This window comes from Chelonia mydas, chromosome 1 (assembly GCF_015237465.2).
Source record: "Chelonia mydas isolate rCheMyd1 chromosome 1, rCheMyd1.pri.v2, whole genome shotgun sequence".
NCBI lineage: Eukaryota > Metazoa > Chordata > Testudines > Cheloniidae > Chelonia > Chelonia mydas.
In genome coordinates this window covers 24,164,232-24,186,691 of record NC_057849.1, presented here as the reverse complement: position 1 = coordinate 24,186,691, position 22,460 = coordinate 24,164,232, and the positions used below count along the sequence as shown (strand labels likewise).

The 22,460-nt window shown below is 46.9% G+C and overlaps 1 protein-coding gene across 1 annotated transcript in view; it reads left to right on the top strand.

Annotated features, from left to right (window-relative positions):
* The window catches only part of CTSC (cathepsin C), a 35,644-nt gene extending 13,750 nt beyond the window's left edge, over nt 1–21,894 (top strand). Inside the window, exons 3-7 of the mRNA XM_007063132.4 lie at nt 9,135–9,301; nt 10,618–10,773; nt 14,003–14,118; nt 19,331–19,462; nt 20,693–21,894. Coding sequence (XP_007063194.2) covers nt 9,135–9,301; nt 10,618–10,773; nt 14,003–14,118; nt 19,331–19,462; nt 20,693–21,195 — 1,074 coding nt within the window. The 3' untranslated portion in view covers nt 21,196–21,894. The remainder of the gene's footprint in view (nt 1–9,134; nt 9,302–10,617; nt 10,774–14,002; nt 14,119–19,330; nt 19,463–20,692) is intronic.
* The last annotated feature ends 566 nt before the right edge of the window (nt 21,895–22,460 follow it).

The following is a 22,460-nucleotide window of genomic DNA, read 5'->3' as shown; positions in this document are numbered from 1 at the left end:
GCCTAAAATCTATGAAGTTAGTAGAATTCAAACAGAAAATAAGTTTCGAGTTCGTAACAGTGAGGATAATTAACCACTGGAACAGAGTACCATGGGATGCAGTAAATTCTTCATCACTTAGAGTCTTTTTAAACGAAGACTGGATGCCTTTTTAAAGGCGGTTGTTTGTCTAGTTAATGTTCATTTACACAGTAGGGAAGAATATTTCCTCCATACCAGGAGCTATTGGGTAAAATTCTACTTGTGTATGCAGGAGGGCAGACTAGATGTTCAGATGGCTCCTTTTTGGCTTTAAAATCTGTGAATTTGTGCTCTTAAATCAGATTAGGTAGCAAAGAGATACTCCTGTGGGAATTCTGCACCAGAATTTTGCAGAAATTAACATGGTGCGTGCAAAATTTCCTTTCCCTCACAGAAATGGGCGCAGTACTGCTAGCTGCCACTAGGGGCCATAGAAGACACTGCTGAGAGGGAGCTAGAGCAGAGTTTCCCAAACTGGGGTTCGCAAGGGTACTCCAGAGGGTCCGTGGGCCCTGCTGATCAACTTCTCCCGCTCCCTCCCTCAACTCCTCCTCCCTCCCAGCACCTCCTGCAAGCCAGGGAACAGCTGTTCAGTGGCGTGCAGGAGGCGCGGAGAGGGGACAGAAAGGTGGGGAAGAGGAGGGGCAGAGGTGTGGAGCAGAGTTGGGAAGAGGTGGGGTTGGGTCTGGGGATGAGTGGGAGGCTTGGGGATCTGTGAAAGGTTTTAAATCAAAATGGGGGTCCTCAGGTTGCTAAAGTTTGAGAATCACTGAGCTAGACTGCTAGAGGGTTCCTGGCAGCTGCGGTTCTCAGTATGGCCTGAGGGAAGGAGGCAGTGGGTGCGCAGGAAACTCCATGCAAGCATGGGACCGAGCGTCAGGCTGTTTCTCCCTCTGGATCCCTGGGCTCTGGGGAGGGAGGGAGTGTGGGTATCTGGGTAAGGGGGCTGGGGCCCTGCAGCTGCACTCTGGGGCGGAAGGGGGTAGGTTCTTGGGTGGAAGGGAGGGGTGTTGGTATCTGGGCAAGGGGGACCCTGCAGCTGGGCTCTGAGGGGGGATGCTGGTATCTGGGCCCGGGGTCCCCGGTGGGCTCTCGGGGGAAGGGGGTTTGGGTGTATTGGCTGGGGTGGGGCTGCTGCTGGGCTGCGGGGGGGGGGGGGAATGGAGGGGTTGTGGGTGTCTGGCCCCCCAGCTGGGCTCTGTGTGGGGGAAGGGGGCAGGAAAAATAGGAACTGGGTTGTCATAGGGGTTTCTTTAACTCTCTACTCTTGGGGGAATTTTTGTGTGTGTCTGTATTGTTACAGACATATTTGCTGCCAGGTATTTTGAAATAAATTACCAAAATAATTGAAACCGGTGTTACTACTTAGTGTTATTTTGACAAATAAAATTTGCAGAATTTTAAAATATTGTGCGCAGAATTTTTAATTTTTTGGTGCAGAATGCCCCCAGGAGTAAAGATCTGCGTTATCTGTTTGATGCTATGTTCTCTAGTGAACAGTGCTTTGCAGTCTCTTCTCACCTTAATTCACTGTTCTCTAGCAGCAGTTGTTTTGAAAAAATCCAGGGCTGAGCAATCAGGGAGAGCATTACATACGTTCTTGGGGATGTAGTTTTTCTGCTGGAAAAAGAAGTCTTAAAAATAAACGTAAAGAAGTTGGCAACCCACTTGTACATCTGAGGTATTAATTGACAGCAGTTTTCTCTGTAAATTTCACTTCCAGTTTGCAAAAGTTTATTCTGGCGTTAGTTATCTCAGTAAAATGCCACACTGTTTTCTCACACAACTTGTAAGCAAGGCTACTCATGTCTTAAAGATGACCTACGGATTTTAATAAATTGGTCTCTTTTGGACTCCTGTAGTATGTATAAAGTATGCCTGAAAGGGGTTTTTAAAAGACATTTTTTGTTGCTTCATATCTGAGATATGAGGAATGTAAACTTATCTTCCCATGCTTTGTTGGATTGGTTGTATATATCTGAGGATGTATAGCTCTTGCCTTAATTGAAGGGGCAGAGATGCTGAAACTTTAACAAAAGTTTCCTGTCTCCAAAATGATAATTACACATTGGAGGTTACAAAAGTTAACTAATAGTCTGATTAAAAATCTCTTTGGTTCTTAGGCTGTGTCTACACTTTATGATAAATGTGGGTTTGAACAGTGGCTAACAGAAGATCCTAGTGTAGACAAGGCAAGCTGTAGTCTTAATACATATTAGCTGGTCAAGGTAGGGTGACCAGACCTCCCATTTTTAAAGGGACAGTCCTGTATTTAAGCCCTCCTGCTGGTGTCCCAACTTTTTCTTAAAAATGGGCAATTTCCCATATTTTCTGTCTCCCCCCGCCATCAGTACTGGCGGGTCCTGCTGCTGGCTGGATCCCGGCTCACCAGCCACCCGCCCACCAGTGGTGGTGGTGGTGGGGCGGGGCGGGGGGTCCAGTGGCCAACAATGTGGCTGAGTGTGCAAGGCTGGTGGCAGGATGAAGATGCGGGGCTGGCGGCTCCCCCTGCTGCTCCATCACTGCAGCCCCCACTGCATGCCAGCTCTCTGCCAGCAGGACCTCGCACCCACATCCTGTTTCCTGCCCGCGCTGGCTGCATGCTGCAAGCTGTGGTGGCTGATGAGTGCGGGCAGGCACCAGGCGGTGGTCGGTTACATGTTGCTTCTGCTGCCCACCCATCGGCCCTTTATGCGCTCCCCCTCTCGCTGTCCTCTCCCTGCTTTGCCCTCCCCACCCCACCCCTCGCCCCTAGCCCTTCTGCTCGTCCTTATCCCCCCCGGTGGGGCACATCCCACTCCCAGTGCTGTGCGGAGAGCCAACCCCTAGTCGGAGTGCACAGCTCTCCTTCCCCCACTGCCTCTGGCTGGGCCGGTGCCCTGGGAAAGCCCAAAGCCTCTGGACCTTGGCACTGGCCAGGAGGAGCAAAGCCCCGCATAGTGCTGGCACAGGGAAGCCTCTCCACCCCTCAGCTAAGCTCTGGAGTGGGGTGGGTGGCACCCTCCCCTACTGAGACACCTCTCTGGCCCGCTCTGCTGATGTCCGTGCAGTCAGGTTCCCTGGGCCCTGATGCACAATGCATCCGGAGGCGGGTGGGTTATGTCAGTGGCCAGCAGCAGCCTGGAGATGTTAGCTGCCTTTCAACACTGTGCAGACCCGAAGGGACAAGCTTCTTCCAGCTGGGTGGGGGGCGCGAAGAGAAGAGATGAGCTCTGCAAAGACACGGGCCAGGTCATCCTCCCCACCCCGCGGCTGGAAGCAGCTCCCATCCCTTCCCTCCTCCACAGTGCTGAAAGACTGCTGCTGGCCACATTCTGGTGTGAACCTTGGCAGAAATTGAGGAGGGGTGGGAAGGGCATGTGACCCTACGTGCTGCCCCACGTGTTGCCTTGGGATGTGGTGCCAGGTGCCAGGAGAGGCGGGTCTGTCCTGGGGGTCGGTCACCCCTGCTGTGTGAGAGAGGTGTACGGGAGTGAGTGTGTGTGTCACATATCTCCCCGTGTATCTGGGGGCTAGGTGTGTGTGTCACCCCTCCCCGTGTGAACCCTAAACCCTTAAAGATAAGAAGGTAAATAAAAAGAATCCAACTACGCAGTATTGTTTTTTAACGGGCCCAGTCAACTTGATGTTAATTTGAACATTTGTACTGCATAGTTCGGATTGATTGCTGTTGAACTGGCTTGAATACGAGTAATTTTACCAGGTATGACCAGGGAAATATGGTCACCCTAGGTCAAGATAAACCCTAGAAAGTGTTAAAATTACAGCTTGCCTTGTCTACACTAGGATCTTATGTTAGCTAACATACTAAAACCCCACCCTTTGTCATAGTGTAGACATAGCCTAAGAAGGCAAAAGATTCTTAACATGTACTAAAGTTTACTTTGACCAACTAATATGTGTTAAAACTACAACTTGCCTTGTCTACACTAAGTTTTTTAACATATTAGTTACCAAGTGTTAAAAACACACCCATTTTTAGCAACCACGTCAAACAGCTGAAGTGAACATGGATCTTCAGTTCTGTGAACGACTGTGTTGTTCAGGTTCTGAACTGCATACGCTTAGAATAAGCCTGCTTGAGGGTATATTCTGTGATACCAGTGCAGCATGGGCCTACAATGCTCATTAAAAAGGGAAGGTTTTAAAGCCCTAGTTCTGTGGGTTTAAGACATGGGGTTTATTTTTAATTTGATCTGTAGTTTTTGCTTAAGTTCATGAAATTTCAGTGTTGAGTGTTCAAATTTACTGAAAATGTTATGAGGCAAGGAAAGAGGATAAAATGCCTAAGGCTGCTTATTAGAAGGATATGAGTCACTTGGTAATTTCACATTCTCCTATTGTAATGTCCTATTTATGGTGCTGTTATACACCAAGGTGTTCTATTCATCTGAATAAAATCTGTCAATGATTTTCCTTTCTAAAGGCTGAGTTTTAATTTGCTTAAAAACAATGAAACCACTAAAAGATCCACGTAGAAACTAGTCAGTTCCAGAAGATGGAGGGACCTGCAGCAAAGGGAATAAAATTGGGCTTGTGACCTCTTTTATGTTTCTTCATGATTTATAAAGAAAGCCTGAAGTTTTTTCACCAAAAGAAGTCAGGGAGGCGGTTTTAGACTATTAAAATGCAGTTCCTGTTGGGCCTAGATGTATACTGTTAGATCACGTAAATAAATAGTGAGTGGGGTAGCTTGGGGCTTGTCTTCAGCCAGTGTTGCCACCATCCTGTTTTGAACACAAGACAAATGCTGTGAGCCTATGTCTGGCTTGTTAGAAGGAGGGTGGCAAGCAGGTGGGTATGGATTGTTAAGATTCAAGGTCAATACTCCTCAGGAACAGCATATTCAGGCTATTATGGAGAGCCAAGTACAGTACACTCACAGTGAGTGTTTATTAATGTAAAGTTAATAACTTTCTGCTTCTGATACAGAATGTCTGGGCTTTATCAGCACTGTTTTTTTGAGAATCCCTCCAGACTATAGAACAAATGCAAAGTCCCACCCGCAGTAAAACCCGCACCCCTAGCCAGAGCCCTCATCCTTCCCACACCCCAACCCTCTGCCCCATCCCTGAACCCCCTCCCACACACCAAAGCCCTCGGCCCACCCCCACCACATAAATTTTATTATGTGCATCAATATGAAGCTGATGTGTCATATTGGTGCACGTAACAAAATTCATTCCACACATGGGTGTAAAAAATTAGAGGGGACACTGCCCCAGTGTCTCCCCGGGCTCCACCCTCCCCCCCCCATTGCCCCGAGTTGCCTTCCGCAGCCTCGCACCCCAGGCCTGCCCTGCTCCTTGTCTCCTGTACCAGGCTGCCCTCCTGACCACAGCGCTCACCCCTAAGACTGGCCCTGCTGTTGCTTTCCTACTCCTCTGCCCTGGGAACTCCCTACAGCCTCCTTCCAATATCAGGTTCCCCAGGAAACAGCAGCAGCTGCTTCTGCTCCTGATTCAGCTAAGGAGTACCCCCCCCCCACGCTTCCTCTAAACCAGGGGTCTCAAAACCAGGGGACCCCAAAGTGGGTTGTGACCCCGTTTTAATGGGGTCGCCAGGGCTGGTGTTAAACTGAAGCCCAAGCCCCACCACCTGGAGCCAAAGCCGAAGCCCAAGGGCTTGAGCCCTGGGCAGCAGGGCTCAGGTTACAGGCCCCCTGCCCGGGGCTGAATCCCTTGGGCTTCAGCTTTGGCCACCCGACCCGGGACAGTGAGGCTTGGGCTTTGGGCCCCCCCAAGCGGGGGGGCAGTGCTCAGGCTTCGTTCCCCCTCCTGGCGTCATGTATTATTTTTTGTTGTCAGAAGGGGGTCACGGTGCAATGAAGTTTGAGAACCGCTGCTCAAAACCAAACCTCTCCCACACCCCAGGTTAGCGGGAAGTCTCCTTCCATTTACTGGCTGAACTCACCCCACTTCCCCAGACCCCCATATGCTGCTGTGTGGGGTTGCTACCGGCTGAGAGGGTTATGGCTCCTCCCCACCCCATAGCTTCAGATAAACTGGAGCACGCAGAGGCTAGGCTGTGGCTTTCCTTTGCTGTAAAGGCTATGGAGAGGAGGAGGAGAAGGAGGAGGTAATGTCTCTCTTCCCCCAAGGCGGAGGGGGTAGAGGGCCTCACCTATCTCACACACTTGTATGGCTTGGCCAGCCAGCAGAGTGTGTTGTGTGTGAGGGGTGATCCTCAGGTGTCCCCTCCCCCAAACAGACCTCCCCCCCATACACAACTGCTGCAAGGGAAGGGAGATCAATAGGTTGGCTTCCTCAGCCAGGCCTCCCTCGTGCCAGCTTCCTGGGGGGAGACAGAGCCAGGGCTGGCCTCCTCAGCGTGGGTCCCCAGAGCAGATTTGAAGGAGAAGAGAAAGAAATGGGGCATATCCCAGGGGGAAGCATGCACTGGCACACGTTAGCACATTTCCCTCTCCTCTCCCAGTCTGCACGGCTCACTGGGTGCAGCAAAGGGGACTCTGCTCCCACCAGGCAGTAACTGCAACTCCCTCCCCGCCCCACCCCAGCAGCCAAGCAGGGAGGAGGGTGCTGCAGCAGGGGGTCACCTCTGGAAACAGCACGGCTGGGTTGGGGGACGGAGCTGGCTACATGTGGACATGCTCCTTGCAGCCTGTCCCCAACCCCCGATGCAAAGCTGGGAACCCCCTACCCCGACACGGGAGAAGGGGATGACCCCCCCCTCCCGCCCATGATTATTTCACGTGTCTCCCAGCTGCCGGCCAGCCCCATGCTGGCAGCAAGCTTGGAGTGCGGCGCCAAGCCATCACCCCCAAAGGTGCCTGTCACAAGCAGTGGCCCATGAGGGGGGTGCAGAAGCCTCAACGCCAGCCGAGATACCCATCTAGGCTAGTTGTGGTAAAGCCCGCAGGCGGCAAGGCTGGGGAGGGGGCTAAAGCTCAGACTATAGCGAATCCCTGCATGGTGTCTTGCACAAGAGGCCAGTTTGTACCTCTCTGCCCCCCAAGTCAGCGCTCCCAGAGCTGGACGGGGGGACACCCAGGCCCTCTTCGCTGTGCTGGCCAGCTCCATCCGCCGCTGCTGAGCAGAAGTGCCCTGCGGCAGCACCGGCTACCAATCAGTTGGGGAAGCCAGGGAGAGCACAGGGCAGGTACCACAGCACTGTGCACAGAGTGCCCTAGGCGTTTGCCCAGGTCACCCACCCCTAAAGCCAGCTCTGCTAATAACACTGTCTTTTGGTGCCCCCATTGGGAGGAGACATGCTTGTCTTCTGAATGTAGAAGTGATCCCATTGCAGCTCTTAAACTGGTAACAGGAGTGAACTTGCGACATTGTAAAACCATTGGAAGATTAAAACTCTCTGAACTTCTCTTGGAATGTGGTAGACTTAATGATTTTACCATGTGTTCCCTTGTTCCTGGTTCCCTGCAGAGCCCCGACAAACACCCCTTCCTCCTAGTCTCTTTATTAGCTGCATTGTCTGGGTTATCCCTGTGGGGCTGGTTCTCCAAACTGCAGCCACTACCTTTCTGGGCTAGAGGGCCTGTAGACAGCAGTGGCTATATGACATGATGTACTTTAGCGTGTTGACAACATTGTCCCAATATTTGGTATCAGTGGGACTTGACCATGTTCTGATAGTGTCCTTGGACTGAGCAGGGCTATGGAATGACCCGGAGGCGCTGTTAACCATTTATTCTACACTGCAAGAAGGAGCTACAAGTCAGGTGACAACGTAGTTGCAGTGGTTCCCCAGACACTCTAGTGTCACTTGGTCTTAAGCAGAATCTCAGCACCACCACTCCTTTGACACTCCCTCTTCTAAAGGCTTGTCTACACTGGCGCTTTACAGCGCTGCAACTTTCTTGCTCAGGGGTGTGAAAAAACACCCCCCTGAACGCTGCAAGTTTCAGTGCTGTAAAGTGCCAGTGTAGACAGTGCACCAGCGCTGGGAGCTGCGAGCTATTTCCCTCATGGAGGTGGGTTTTTTATAGAGCTGGGAGAGCTCTCTCCCAGCGCTGGTGCCGTGACTACGCAGCCTTTAAAGCGCCGCCATGGCAGCACTTTAACGTTGCTAGTGAAGACATTCCCTAAGTATTCTGCTTTCAAAGCCCTGTTAATCCAGAAAGTAAGATATCAAAGCTTTACTGTAAGGCTGGACGGAGAGATTGATCTCATTAGATAACTTAATCTTTACCCCCACTTTTAGCTGGTAAAATTCCAGAGGGTGTAACATTGAATGAGCGTTGGCTTTCAGAGATAAGATGAGCAATAGGGAAGCATTGAAGTTTTAATGCACTGGAAATAGTATTTGTATTTACAATCAATACTGCATTTATATGCAAATGGATTTCAGTAACACATCACCCTGTTCTTTGAAGTTGCCTTCTTTGAATCAACATTCACTGCGCCTAGAATAAATTTTTGTTTAACTTGTCAAGGTGAACCTGTTTCCTTACATACAGTTGACACAACTCACAAACTAGAGGGAAACTTGCTTCCTGGTCCAGCTCTCTGAAATGGGAAAACTAGGAGGCGTAGTGCTGTCTGAAGGACTGTAAAGGGATGCTGTCTGTTCTCTTGGCGTGCCCCCTTCAGACCTTGAAAGAGCAGCCTCTCAGTAAGGCAGTGCGTCACACCAAGGGTGTGTGTTTTGTCACGGTTCTTTCATTGACCGTATTGCCACGGTACCTGAGGGCCATAAGTGCAGAGGATTTTAATGCCCTGCCTAAACTACTGATTTTAACCCAGTTTGTACCAGATTAGGACTTGGTTGGTAACTATGGCAACTGGCTGTGGTTTCGCCCTTGCCAGAAGCCAAGCTAGAACCTGATTGTCTTCCTATAACAAGTTCATAATTTTAACTTTATTGTGTGGACAGGACTGTGTCCGGTGGCTGGCTGGCATTCCTCCTAGGTCTGTGTTCTCGGATGTCCAGAATGCATTGCCCCACATGCACTGATACTACAGTGTGCATGTCCTCCAGATGCACTCTTCTGTAAGATTTTTCCAGAATAAAACTGATACATAGCTGTACTTGTTCTGTGGAGAGTGGCTTAGTAGCAAATTACAGGTGTCACCCCTTAAACGCAGGAGTCTCGATGTGGCTGTACATGTGTCTAACAGAGTTTGTTTGGTTTACAGTACAAGAAGGAAGGACGAAACGTAACCAGTTACTGCCATGAGACCTTGCCAGGATGGGTGCATGACGTGCTAGGCCATAATTGGGCATGTTTTATCGGACACAAAGTTTCGCCCTCTCTCTCCAGCATTCATGTGAACCAGCTCCCGCATCAGAAACCAAGGGAAAGGTGAGTGCACACAGTGAATGGAGGATGACTTTTTATTTTGAAATATGGTGACATCAGCAGTTGTGCTTTAAGTTCCAGACTTAAATGTGTGGACTGGTTCCGGGGCAAGATACAAAGCTATAGTATCACAGGAAGTTTGTGGTCCAAATGAAACTAAATTCCTTAGGCCTGGGGGAAGCAAGTAGTGGTGATGGGGCAGTTTAGTGGACAGGGTTTCCATTTTCTTCAGATACGGCACGCTGTCTTTAAGCTCGACTTTAATCACAGTCAAAATGGAAAGCTACATTTAATATATTTAAAAAAGATCTGGAGATGTTTGTAAGCTTCCTGGATGAAACGTGGAGAATCCGTAGCAATAAGTATGTCTACAATTATTCTAGTTTAAGTGTTGTCCGATGCCGGCCATTCATTTCAGCTGCTAACAGCTAAATGGTGAATATCCTTACTTTTCAACATAAGAAATTACTGTGGTCGCTGGATATTACTCAGTCACAAATCCAAATGGGAGGAGAGGTGGTCTTAGTTAAGCTTTGGATTGAGATTTGATCCACAGCGTGAAAAAGCTGGAGAACCTCTGTCTAAATAACCTGGTGTGCTTGTCCAGTTGGCTCTTTGAGGTACACTCATACTTTGAACCTTAATCTTGCATCAACCCAGTTCTAATAGAATAGAAAGACTTAGACTGAAGATCTAAAGCACTGGGTGTGGGAATTTGAAAGAAGAAGGTTAGGAAGTGGTCATCTCTGCATTCAGAAAATCCAGGGAATAGAGGAAAAGTTCTGAATTTAAATCTTAAATCCAAATAATCCCTTTCATGCAAATGATCCCATGTAATGTCCTCTCTAACTACTGGGACTACTTAAGGTAAAAATAACTGGCTTGATATTTGTTTCTACCCCACACCACAGGGCAAGTCTAGGCTTAAAACGCTGCTTCGGCGCAGTTGCCCTGCTGTAGTGCTTTAATGAAGACAATAAGCTGACTGGAGAGAGTTCTCCTGTTGGCATAGTTAATCCACCTCCACAACAGGTGGTAGCTATGTCTGCGGAAGTGCTGTCTACACCAGGGGCTAGGGGTCACTATAACTACGACACTTGGAGCGGAGAGGGGAGGATTTTTCACACCCCTGAGCAATATTGTTATGCCATTATAGGTCAGTAGGGTAGACTATACCTCAGTATTACAGCTGGCTTACAAGAGCCTGCTCCTAAGCGAGTGGTAAAGTCTTAAGTTGTCTAATCACAGCAGTTGTGTGAATAGTGAATAGTCTTCAGGCCAAACTTTTATCTTAATGTACTATTCCTGATTGTCTGCAGGTTTTCAAGGAGGCCTTATGTACAAAACTTTGACTTTGTGAAGGCTATCAATACTGTTCAGAAATCCTGGACAGCAACAACATACAAGGAATATGAAAGCCTCTCCCTGGAAGAACTAACTAGAAGAGCTGGAGGTCTCAAGTCCAAAGCTCCGAGGTATTAAAGTTTTCCTACTTAGGTCACTCACAAGGCCTGCTGGTGAGAATCATTCACTGAGTTCTTTGTAGCTTTGCTGATTATCATCAGCTATGGATCTGGCTCCTAGTTCAGTTTATATATAATATACTGTGGAATCCAGATGTATTCAGACCCTTTACTGTATGATTGAGTGCCAGCATATTTGCCTGTTTGAGTCCTGATGATCCAAACATATCTGGCTGTCTTGCAAGCACTTCCAATGAATGGGAGTTTTCGCTGTTTGATCCAGTCCTGAAATTGCCTCAGAATATACAGATTAAGGGAAGAGGTGATGACATGGGTATAGAATGGGAATTTTAGAATTAAACTCTTAACCATCCATCGCTCAGGTTGTGCCCACACACAGCTATGGCAGGCAGGTAGGTGTTTTTATCCTTTAAATAAAGTTAATTAGGGAGTTCATAATCTTCAGTCCAAAAACAGCCATAGGCAATCATGGCTGAAATATAGACAATGCAAATTTTCAGGAGGAGTTCTCTGTCACGATATCAAATTGCCCATCCCAGTGTCTCATTCTATAGATAACTTGGGGAGAATGCTGGCCTATATTTTATACACTGAGTAAAGCACACACCATTCAATATCAGGCAGCAGGGGGTTGTGTATGCACACCGTAACCTCTGATTTCAGTACAGTCTGACCAAACTTGTAACTGGAGGTAGAAATTGTTTTTCCTTTGAAATTTCCCATTGTGTAGCTGTTCCCTTTAGTACATTAGCAAGAAGGAGAGTAAAGCTACCTTCCTGTGCCAAACATTGCTTTGCAGTGATGTAGCTTTGCAGATGTCTTTTTTCACTCTCAGATGGTTGACTCTGATGGTGTTGAGCCATGTCCTGAAGTAGGAGGGGGCTGTAGGGAAGAAATATTGCTCATACTTTTCCCCCAAACTTCACTGTACTATAGAAGTCAAGTGTGCAGGTAGAATTTGAAATATCTCTAACTTTTGCTACTCTGATTACGAAGAATGCCAAATATTTGCTCTGTGCATGCAGATAATGTTGGGGCTTCCCGATACATTGGTAAGATTATGCGTTGTCCCTGTGAAGACAGTCACGTGCCCTCACAATCACAGAAAAATAGCACTAAGTACAGACACAGAAACATTTAGACCCGCCATCGTCTGCGTGTAATGTTAGATCTCTGTCATGCACTTGGAGCAGCGCTTGTTGGGCTGGTCTCTCCGGTCTGCTGAGAGTAGAAGTGAGCCTGATGCTCTTCACAAGCACTTGGCTTTTAAAGTGAGTGGAATGCTTACCTGTGCAATCTTTTTGGCTTGTCTGCACTATGACTATCCGCCGGCAATGGGTGCCGCTGAGGACGGTTTAGCTGCAAGCGTAGACAGGGACAGTCAGCGTTCAGAACCACTTCAGTAGCTGCGGAGAAAGTCGGCTTCCAGTGGCTGTCTCCAAGCATGCTTTAACCAGGATCATCGGAAGCATGGCTGGACACTTTGTCCTTGTCAGCGCTTGCCGTTAAACTGTGTTCACCTCTGACTGATGCACATTGACCGTAATTGGTGATTTTGTGTACTTTCAAGAAACCCTGTGTATTCTTAATGAAATTTTTTGGTAGCACAGATATTCAGTAGCTGTTCAAAGTCGGTTGTAAGGCTGGCATCCTTGATGATATTGTGGTATTAGTTCAGAACTTCAAAACAAAAACAAACTTTTGGACTGATTTAATTGCCCTAACCAGCAGGTTGTTATGGCATAAATAAACCCTTGTCTGCTCCAGCAGGGATTGTGTCTATTTTCTCCTTGCCATATTCCATCCCACTGAAGCTAAGCAATAAAGAATCACTTGTGAGACTTGACACCCATTCAGTGTGCGTGGAAGGGGTTGCTAGCTCTAGATACAGTTAGGTGGATTAACACACGGGCCCCGGCCAATTTGGGGGCCCCCAGGAACATCACAACTGTGGCACCGCCCTCTGCTCATCCTCTTCCCCCATGTGGCCCCGCCTCCTGGCTGGGCCGGAAGCTGGAACCGGGCCAGAGCCGCCCAGGGAGCCCTGAACCTTTCGCCTGTCCTGGGCAGAGGGCTGGGGGGCCCAAGAGCAGCCCCCTGGCCTGTGTCCCTGCCCCCTGGGGTGCACCACCCAGGATAGGTGGAGGGTTTGGAGGGGGTTTCACCAGAACTGGGGGGAGGGGGCGCCAAGGGGGCTATGCCCTCCCACTTTTTAACAAAAGAAACCTGCCTTAGTGAGAGCAGGGAACACCGTATCATCAGCGCTGGCCCCTGCTCAGCCAGGGCCGTCTCTGTGTGTGGCTGCAGCTCCCAGACCTGGCTCTGCAGGTGGCAGATGACTCCAGTTCTGGGTAGAGGGAGCCCGGCTTGGGTGGGGGGTTGGGTTGCAGGGTCTTGAGACAGGCAGTGGATGGATGTAGTTTGGGGGGGGGGCATTGATCCCCAAAACAGGGGTGAGGCATGGAGGGATGTTCAAGGAGTCATGTGCCATTGCTCCCCCCCATTTCTGCAGCTCTGAGCTGCTCTGCTCTGCCTTTAATTAAAAAGAAAATTGATCTAAATGGGGAAACACACCAAAAAAAAAGCCTAAGTCCTGCTTGGGGGGCGGGGGGGGTGGAAAATGGGGGAAGCGAGTGGGGGGGAGAGAAGGGGATGAGAGGGTGGGGCAATGGTGAGGGGAAGGGGGATGGGATGGGGAAGAGGGATGGGATAGGGAAGGGGAAGACAAGGGGAATGGGGTGGGGAGAGGAAGTGGGAGGGGGAAGAGAAGAAGGAGGATGGGGTGGGGAGAGGGGATGGGGTAGGGAGAAGGGAGATGGTGCAGGGGGCGGTGAGTAGAGGCACTTTGCGTCTGAATTGCCTGAGTGGCCGCAGCTCCTGCACTCTGGTCACTGCAGCACCTTTTACGAAAGTTTCATCGCCCTGGGGCTCCCCACAGTGACCTGGCTCCCTGGACAGCTGCCGCAGCTCTTACCACAGCCTGACAGGGCCTCAGGGGAGAGGAGGAGCAGGAGGCGGGGGCCCCTGGTGAGAGGGGCTGTGGGGGCCCCAAAAGGTCTTTGTTCCCAGGGTCCCATTAAATCTTAATCTGCCTCTGCTGTTAGGAAATAGTCTGTTGAAGCAAAATTGCTAGAGATGTCAGTTCCTCATGCAATCTCTTTTCCTCTGCCTAGACAACGTGATGGTATGTTAATGTCAAATGTATGTTCTTGTGTTTTAGACCGAAGCCTGCTCCACTAACGCCTGAATTAGTCAAACAAGTTTCAGGTTTGCCAGAATCCTGGGACTGGAGGAACGTTGATGGTGTCAACTATGTCAGTCCTGTAAGAAACCAAGGTACGAGGTTTTTCATAATCCCCATATGAGACTGTCTGCAAAAAGTACCTCGTACTTAATCTATTGCATGTCAGTATCATGAAAGGTCTGAATTTGCTTTGCTGTATGGTCCCCTGCGATAGGCAGTAGAACACGCCTGATATACAAACCCTCTGCTAAGGCTTGGAAAAGTTTTCGCTCTTAATACTTCCTGCCAAAGTAGAAGACTACTTCCTGTTAGACTGTCCGGTTCAGTACAGGAGTGAAAGTCAATTACCATGGCTCTCTGTATGGAGATCGCTAGCAAATTCTGTTTGTCCAAACTGTCATCATGATGAATTTCTGCCCACCACTGATACAGTGCAAGTTCAGTTATTAATTTTTCTGCTAATTGCTGCTGACAGCATATTATCATACAATTTTAACCAATAATCCCTTGAAGGATTGTTTATACCATTCTGAAGTCTCATTACTTAAATCATTTTAGGAATAATTAGTTACATGACTGATCTGTTACAGAAATAGGTGTCTGTTTATACTTTGAAAAGCATAGACACTGGTAAACGTCTGATACCCCCATAAACAAAATGCAACCACTGTAAAGCTTTCGCCTCACTCCTGCACTAGTACAGATCTTCCTTCTTAGCTAGATTTAAAGGTTCAGTCTTACTATTATTTATTTGTAGTGGTTCAAAATCTTCTCTTGAGGCAAATGGAATGAAGTGCTGTTATATAATGAAGTTGTTTCCTTAAACCATTGGTCCCTTTCCAAAGCATGAGGGGCGTGTGTGTGTGTACGTGTGTGTACTGAAGAATTCTTAACAAGATTTTGGGGGAAATGGGGGGGAGAGGGAAGAAGGAGGAGGATGGGGGTGTTGGTGGAATGTGAGAGAGTTGGTTCACAATCTGATCTGTGGCTGAGTGATGATTGGAAATAGTGAAATGCTTACACAGGGATTATCAACAGCTAACCGGTGTAAAGACCTGTGCTTCCTTCGTACCTTCAGTTCACTTGAGAAATGTGATATCATCCCTTCTTCATTCAGTGGGTAACAAGATCTAAGGCTTCCTCTTCCTGAAGCAGCATTGTAAACATGTTCTCAGTATGGGGAGTCTTGCTTTGCTCTTTTCAGGAATGGGAGTTGCCTAAACCCCCTCGTATTGTGTTGAGAAAGCACTTGCAACACATAAAGGAATTCAGGTGGACTGTGTTTGCATGTCACATTCAGCCAGAAATGAGCATATTTGGTATGATAAATAGCCAAAAAGATAATAACATTATTAATATGCGTAGTGCTGACATATCAAATAATTCATCTTCCTTGCAATAATGAGCTATTGTAGATTTGCAGAGGCATCAGACATCAATGGCTGTAAATAGTTATTAGTAAAACAATGGCACAATATTAAGATTTAGATGCTGAAAGTTTGAAAATGCACTGAAGACTAAGAGAACCATGAGCAGCAAGAAGCATGTTTTTTCAAACAGCCAATCATGGTAGGCAAACTTCCACATGCTAAGCTGTTGAGACAGTGCTGCATTCACTGCAAGATCATGCTTTCTTCATGTGTTTACTGTTAGAACAATGTGGCCGCTACTATTGTCCCAAATGGACAAGAATTTCACAAGGACAGAAGTCTAGTCTTTGAAAATAATCCTTCAAAATTACAGAGGCAGGCCTCCAGCCACAGGTTTCTTGGTTTGTAATCTTCATTTATATCTATGATACACATCAGCATTCCCCAGTATAATCAGTCACCTTTTTTTAGGTAACCTTCTTTACTTACTATTCAGTACAGTAACTGAATTACTGTACCCTTTAATGCCAGCTAACACTTTAAGAGATAAAGGCCTGATGTACACTACAGACTTAGGTCGATGTAAGGCACCTTATGTCGAGCTAATTATGTCAGAGTCTACACCACAGCCTTGCTCCCTCCGATGTAAGTGCTCTGCTACACTGACATAAGAACTCCACCTCCACTTATGTCAGTGTAGACTCTGTTACTTATGTTGGCTGTCATTCTTGTCAATTTCATGGCTTCCTGCTGGAACCTTGATACTGACAAGAAAGGCTAGTAGGTTCCCCGCTGTGAACCAGCCCAGCGTCTCAGCCCCCCACACTGCTCCTCTGAAGTTGGGGGAAGCACTCCTGGCAAGGACATGCACCACTGATAGAAGGAAGGTAGTGAACCATGGCAGGTAATTACTGCCGTGTCTGTAAGTCAACCTAACATAGCTTGACTTAACTTTATAGTGCAGGCATGCCCAATGCTCAGTTTAAAACTAGAAGCAAACAGAACAAAGAACTCTAATACAAATTAAGCTTCAATAAAATCACTGTCCCAGGAACCCCCCTTCCCGTGCTTTAGATATCTTCTGCAGAAGAGATTAGTTTGAGAGGATGCATTGCTGTCAGTTTCTACTATGGGGAAATATTGTTAGGCAATTACATCACAGTAACCAATTTAGCACAGAGAGCTAGGATTCTCAGTAAATCTCTGCTCTGACTCCTGTAATCTTCCTCTCAAACCAGAGTAGGTGGAAAAACATAGTGACCTATGATTCCTCACCTTCTAAAGGCGTTTTAGGCCCTTTAATCATTTTTCATCATTTAATGATCCTTTTGCCACAGACTGAGTGGAATCTAATGCGGTTAAGTCTGTGATTGACTTGGAATTGAATTTGTGGGGAGCATCTGACATGCAACAATTCCAGCAATTATCTCTGATCTCCACTTATATTCCATTTCTGTGTGGGTGCCATATTAGGAGGTTCCCAGAGTGTACTGCTGCAGTTAATAGGGAGAATGTTTTTTTTAAAAAAGTTACTTCCAGGACAATGATTACATGAATGAGACCTGGCCTGCTGTGGCTTGGCCAATCAGCAAACAATGGAATGATTGTGTAAGAACGGGTGTCACCTTTCACCACTTTGAACATGAATGCTCTTTGCCCAGCAGTGTGATCAGAGAGTAACTTCCACCCCCTCCTCTTCAGAGATGCATCCAACGTCTTAATGTTGAATAATGGTACAATTTCATAAAGTCCTGCTTTTATAATAGCCCTGCTTGATGCCCTCCTATACGTAGTTTGAGACATGAGGTAGTTTCTTTTTGTATTCTCAAAGCCTCATTCCTTTTTTAAGCTTTGCAGTATTTTCCTTTGTAGTGGGCAAGTCAGTTGGGGGCCTGGGTGAGGGGCGATAGTCAGAATAAGACCTCAGCTAAGCAACTCCCCCCCTTTCAAAGTTTCTACTACATCACAGAAAATACCAAGAGGGGGCGAAGGAGCTAAAACTAAAAGGCAACACTAAATTGTGGTGTAAAATATGATGCTAGGTGACTTATCTTGTTACCTGTCAGCAGAGGACAACTACTCTGAAAAGCCAGAGTATGACTGCATGCTGCTTGAGAGAATCACAAAATTAAACTTCACACTTACATTGCCAAACTCTAAAACAAGCCATTACTTTAGAAGCAGCAGTATAAGTATAGTGGTGCAGTGGGAAACTGTGGCTCTAAATACACTAATGTGCTGAGGATATCTAGAATAGTTTGTTCAGAGTTCAGTTGACACAGGTCATAGGACACCTTTTAGGAGGGCTTCACAAAGAGCAGCCTCAAAAAGTTGGTTATGAGCATCCTCCGCACCATGCTAACAAATATTTTTTATATGACCATTCGGAGGCAACAGCTTAGCAATTATGCAGCTTTTAAAACTAGACAATTAAAAAGTTAAACTTAACTATATTACACTATATTAAAAGAAACTATATTAAAAAAAACTTCTCGGTCTTGCTGCTTCCTTTTAGGAGACATCAAACCTGCTTTATGACCACAGCTGATCCTTAAAGGGACTTCTAAATGCTAACTTCAGTGGGACTATTTTTGTGCTTACAGTTAAGCATATTTGAATAGCGTTCTTGAACTGGAGCCTAACTTCTGGTCAAACTGAAGACAATGTCAAAACGGGGTTGACTTGATTCAACAGCCTGTGCAATATAAGGGTTGCCTCCCTTTACAGCACCCTAGAATCATAGAATATCAGGGTTGGAAGGGACCTCAGGAGGTCATTTAGTCCAACCCCCTGCTCAAAGCAGGACCAATCCCCAACTAAATCATCCCAGCCAGGGCTTTGTCAAGCCTGATCTTAAAAATATCTAAGGAAGGAGATTCTACCACCTCCCTAGGTAACGCATTCCAGCGTTTCACCACCCTCCTAGTGAAAAAGTTTTTTCCTAATATCCAACCTAAACCTCCCCCACTTCAACTTGAGACCATTACTCCTTGTTCTGTCATCAGCTACCTCTGAGAACAGTCTAGATCCATCCTCTTTGGAGCCCCCTTTCAGGTAGTTGAAAGCAGCTATCAAATCTCCCCTCATTCTTCTCTTCCGCAGACTAAACAATCCCAGTTCCCTCAGCCTCTCCTCATAAGTCATGTGTTCCAGTCCCCTAATCATTTTTGTTGCCCTCTGCTGGACGTTTTCCAATTTTTCCACGTCCTTCTTGTAGTGTGGGGCCCAAAACTGGACACAATACTCCAGATGAGGCCTCACCAGTGTCGAATAGAGGGGAACGATCACGTCCCTCGATCTGCTGGCAATGCCCCTACTTATACATCCCAAAATGCCATTGGCCTTCTTGGCAACAAGGGCACACTGTTGACTCATATCCAGCTTCTCGTCCACTGTAACCCCTAGGTCCTTTTCTGCAGAATTGCTGCCTAGCCATTCGGTCCCTAGTCTGTAGCGGTGCATGGGATTCTTCCGTCCTAAGTGCAGGACTCTGCACTTGTCCTTGTTGAATCTCATCAGATTTCTTTTGGCCCAATCCTCTAATTTGTCTAGGTCCCTCTGTATCCTATCCCTACCCTCCAGCGTATCTACCTCTCCTCCCAGTTTAGTGTCATCTACAAACTTGCTGAGGGTGCAATCCACGCCATCCTCCAGATCATTTATGAAGATATTGAACAAAACTGGCCCCAGGACCGACCTTTGGGGCACTCCACTTGATACCGGCTGCCAACTAGACATGGAGCCATTGATCACTACCCATTGAGCCCGACAATCTAGCCAACTTTCTACCCACCTTATAGTCCATTCATCCAGCCCATACGTCTTTAACTTGCTGGCAAGAATACTGTGGGAGACTGTGTCAAAAGCTTTGCTAAAGCTTTTGGTCTTGGTCTTGTTTAGTTTGCTGATGTTTTGTATTTCCTGTATTCCCCAGCATCATGTGGCAGCTGCTATGCATTTGCTTCCGTGGGCATGTTGGAGGCAAGAATTCGTATCCGCACTAACAATACTCAGACACCAATCTTCAGTCCTCAGCAGGTTGTGTCCTGCAGCCATTATTCTCAAGGTGAGTAGACTGGAGATGTTCCCCTGGTATTGAGGAGATGGGGGAGGACACCACCCCAAGGATTTTGTCACTATCGGAGAGGAAGGGTTGACAGTCTCTTCTAATTGATTGGCAACCATTTTTGTAAGCCTATCTGTGGTCTTGGGGTGGGAAGCTCATTTGCTGTGAAATAGCAGCTTCAGAAAGCCAGGGTATTAGAACACGCTTCTTTCATGACTGAAAGAAATGACTAATTCTTGAGTGTCATATGCTTAGGACTACATTTATGGTAGCTGGCTTCTGTGACTCCAGCATAGTGATCCAGATTTCATTCCAGGGTCATTAGAGTCCATTTTGCTGTGTGCATGGGAATGTTGTATTGGAGTTGAACCACGAGTGGTTTGCTTAACACTAGCTAGTGGTCTGTGGAGACTGGCTACTCATTTGGTGTCTGCTGTCCTCCTTCTCCAGCTGCTTGTGCAGGCATCCAGGCGCTTCATTGTAAACCGCCTTGGATGGCTGCAAAAAGTAGCTCGAAACAAGGGAAAGGAACCTGTCTAGGGGAATGTGCTGTGTTGGAGAGGATCCTGGAGCTGTAATCCACCTGCAGAGAAGAGGGAATGTCTAGGGGGAGCAGAGGAGATTGGAATTGGGCAGTTTGTCCAGGGGAGTTAGGAGAAGGCCACCAGACTGGGTAGCACATCTAGGGAGAAGGGAACAAAATGTCCCTGAAGCGTGTACAGAGGGAGGAAGAACAGAGTGGTGGGGGGAGGCAAAAGGAAAAGCAAAAAGCAGCAGACCGTGCGATTCTCTTTTGGGAAAAAGGACACCACCCCCACCGTATCTGACAGGTACAATACATATGTTTTTTACTGGTGCTATGTTTCCATGTAAGGAATTGCTGTGGTTACCATGGGGATGTCATATGGTCACAAATGGCTGAGGAGATAGCTTGTGCAGTAGGGAAGAGGGAGTTAAGGTGGTCCACCCTGTGAGTCAGCTTGAGAGCCTCTGCTCTGGGTCTTAAAAGAATGTTAGGCATTGTTTCTTCTTGATCTCAGGGGGAGAGATAAGAGTGGTTCCCTTTTAACTGTAACCTGCATTAGCCATGCTCAGTCTGATACAAAATATCGGGGATAATAAAGACTTGTGGTGATTTTTAAAACAATGAACTTGCAAAATTGCAGCTTCCTCTCTTACCCCAAAAAGACCTTCTGCAAGGAATAATCAGATCTTTTCTGACTATTTCAGGTTGTGATGGTGGATTCCCATACCTCACTGCTGGGAAATACATCCAGGATTTTGGTGTGCTGGAGGAAGAGTGTTTCCCTTACACAGCCACAGATTCTCCATGCACTCCAAAGCGGAACTGTTACCACTACTATGCCTCTGAGTACCACTACATTGGAGGGTTTTATGGAGGCTGCAATGAAGCCCTGATGAAGCTTGAACTTGTCATATATGGGCCAGTGGCCGTTGCTTTTGAAGTTTATAGTGATTTCATGCTCTATAGAGGAGGAATCTACCATCACACTGGGCTGCAGGATGAGTTCAACCCCTTTGAGTTGACCAATCATGCTGTGTTGCTTGTGGGGTATGGCAAAGATCCAGATACTGGTGAGAAGTTCTGGACAGTGAAAAATAGCTGGGGAAGCTCATGGGGAGAAAATGGTTACTTCAGAATCCGCCGGGGCACTGATGAATGTGCCATTGAAAGTATAGCAGTGTCCGCAACTCCTGTTCCAAAATTATAAAGCAAAACTCCTTTCTAGTGCCTCATTTCTGAGAAGCAAATTTCTTTGCCATAGGAGCGTATTGATTATATTATCTACTTGAAAATTTTACTGCAGTATTTTAAAGCTTAAGAATGAGCTTTAATGAGATTTTTCAGAATCAAGTGAGCAGTTTTCACTCTCTACCACTGACGACACTTCAAAATTCTGTTGTTTGTTTATGATACACAAAGAAACACTTCCTGTGTATAGAGGCTGGCAGTAAATTCTCTAAGAACACAATTGCCATTAGATTAACAATAAGTGGTAGTTATTCATCATTGTATAAAGCCCCGATATTCTTTTTCTTCTCCTTGGACAATCTTAAAACTAGACCTCAGAAGGAAATGACTGCTACAATAATCTATAATTACTTAAAGGGCACTTTTTAAAGTATTGTGCCTTACTCCTGGGACATCAGGGGATCATTGTCTTTTAAAATTGGACATCTTAAGTGTCCATCAGAGAATGATTACACTGTGATTAAAGGGAAACTTTAAAGCTTTAAGTGTTTGGCAAATGTGCAAGCAAAATGTCAGACGTCAAACTCTCTGAACCTCAAAGTTCGTTTTACATATTGGCCTTTTACTGCATTTATGTGGCGGTTTTTTTAAGTTCCTATTTTTATGAATGTCATTTGAATTCAATTCCAAGCTGATCCTCAATAAAAGTCTGACTCTATTGCTGTGGGAGTTGTTTCTTACTGAAGTTGGTGCCTTTTTATTGCTATGACCTACACCAACAGCTTCAAAATCGAGAAGGGATATTCGGGTATTTTAGCGTAAGGAAGATTTTGGGGTGGGTGGGGGAGGAGAATTATAAATCATCTGTCCTCCAGCCAATTCTGTTCGGTATCAGTTCTTACACTGCGTGGTGTTGCTCTTTAGTGCAAGCGCAAGCAGAGTCTTTGTGGAGAGTCTTTGTACAGCGCCTTGCACAGTGCAGTCCCAGTCCATGATTAGAGCTTCTTGGTGGTATGGCAGTATTAATAATAATCTGTGCGTGGATGTAAATAAGGCTATATCACCTGTAATCCTCTACACCGAAAGGTAATACCTCAAGCCCCATATGTATCTGCTCCCTTATTTCCATATCCGTATGTAGGTAAGAAAAGGAATGGTGAACAGGCATGATGGAAGAGATGTGAGCATAGACAGTCCTCCTCTGCAGGGGGGAGATGTCACATAGCTTCCTCCTGCAACAAGACAGGAATAATGTGGCAGACGCATAGCAGGTCCCCTTATTAA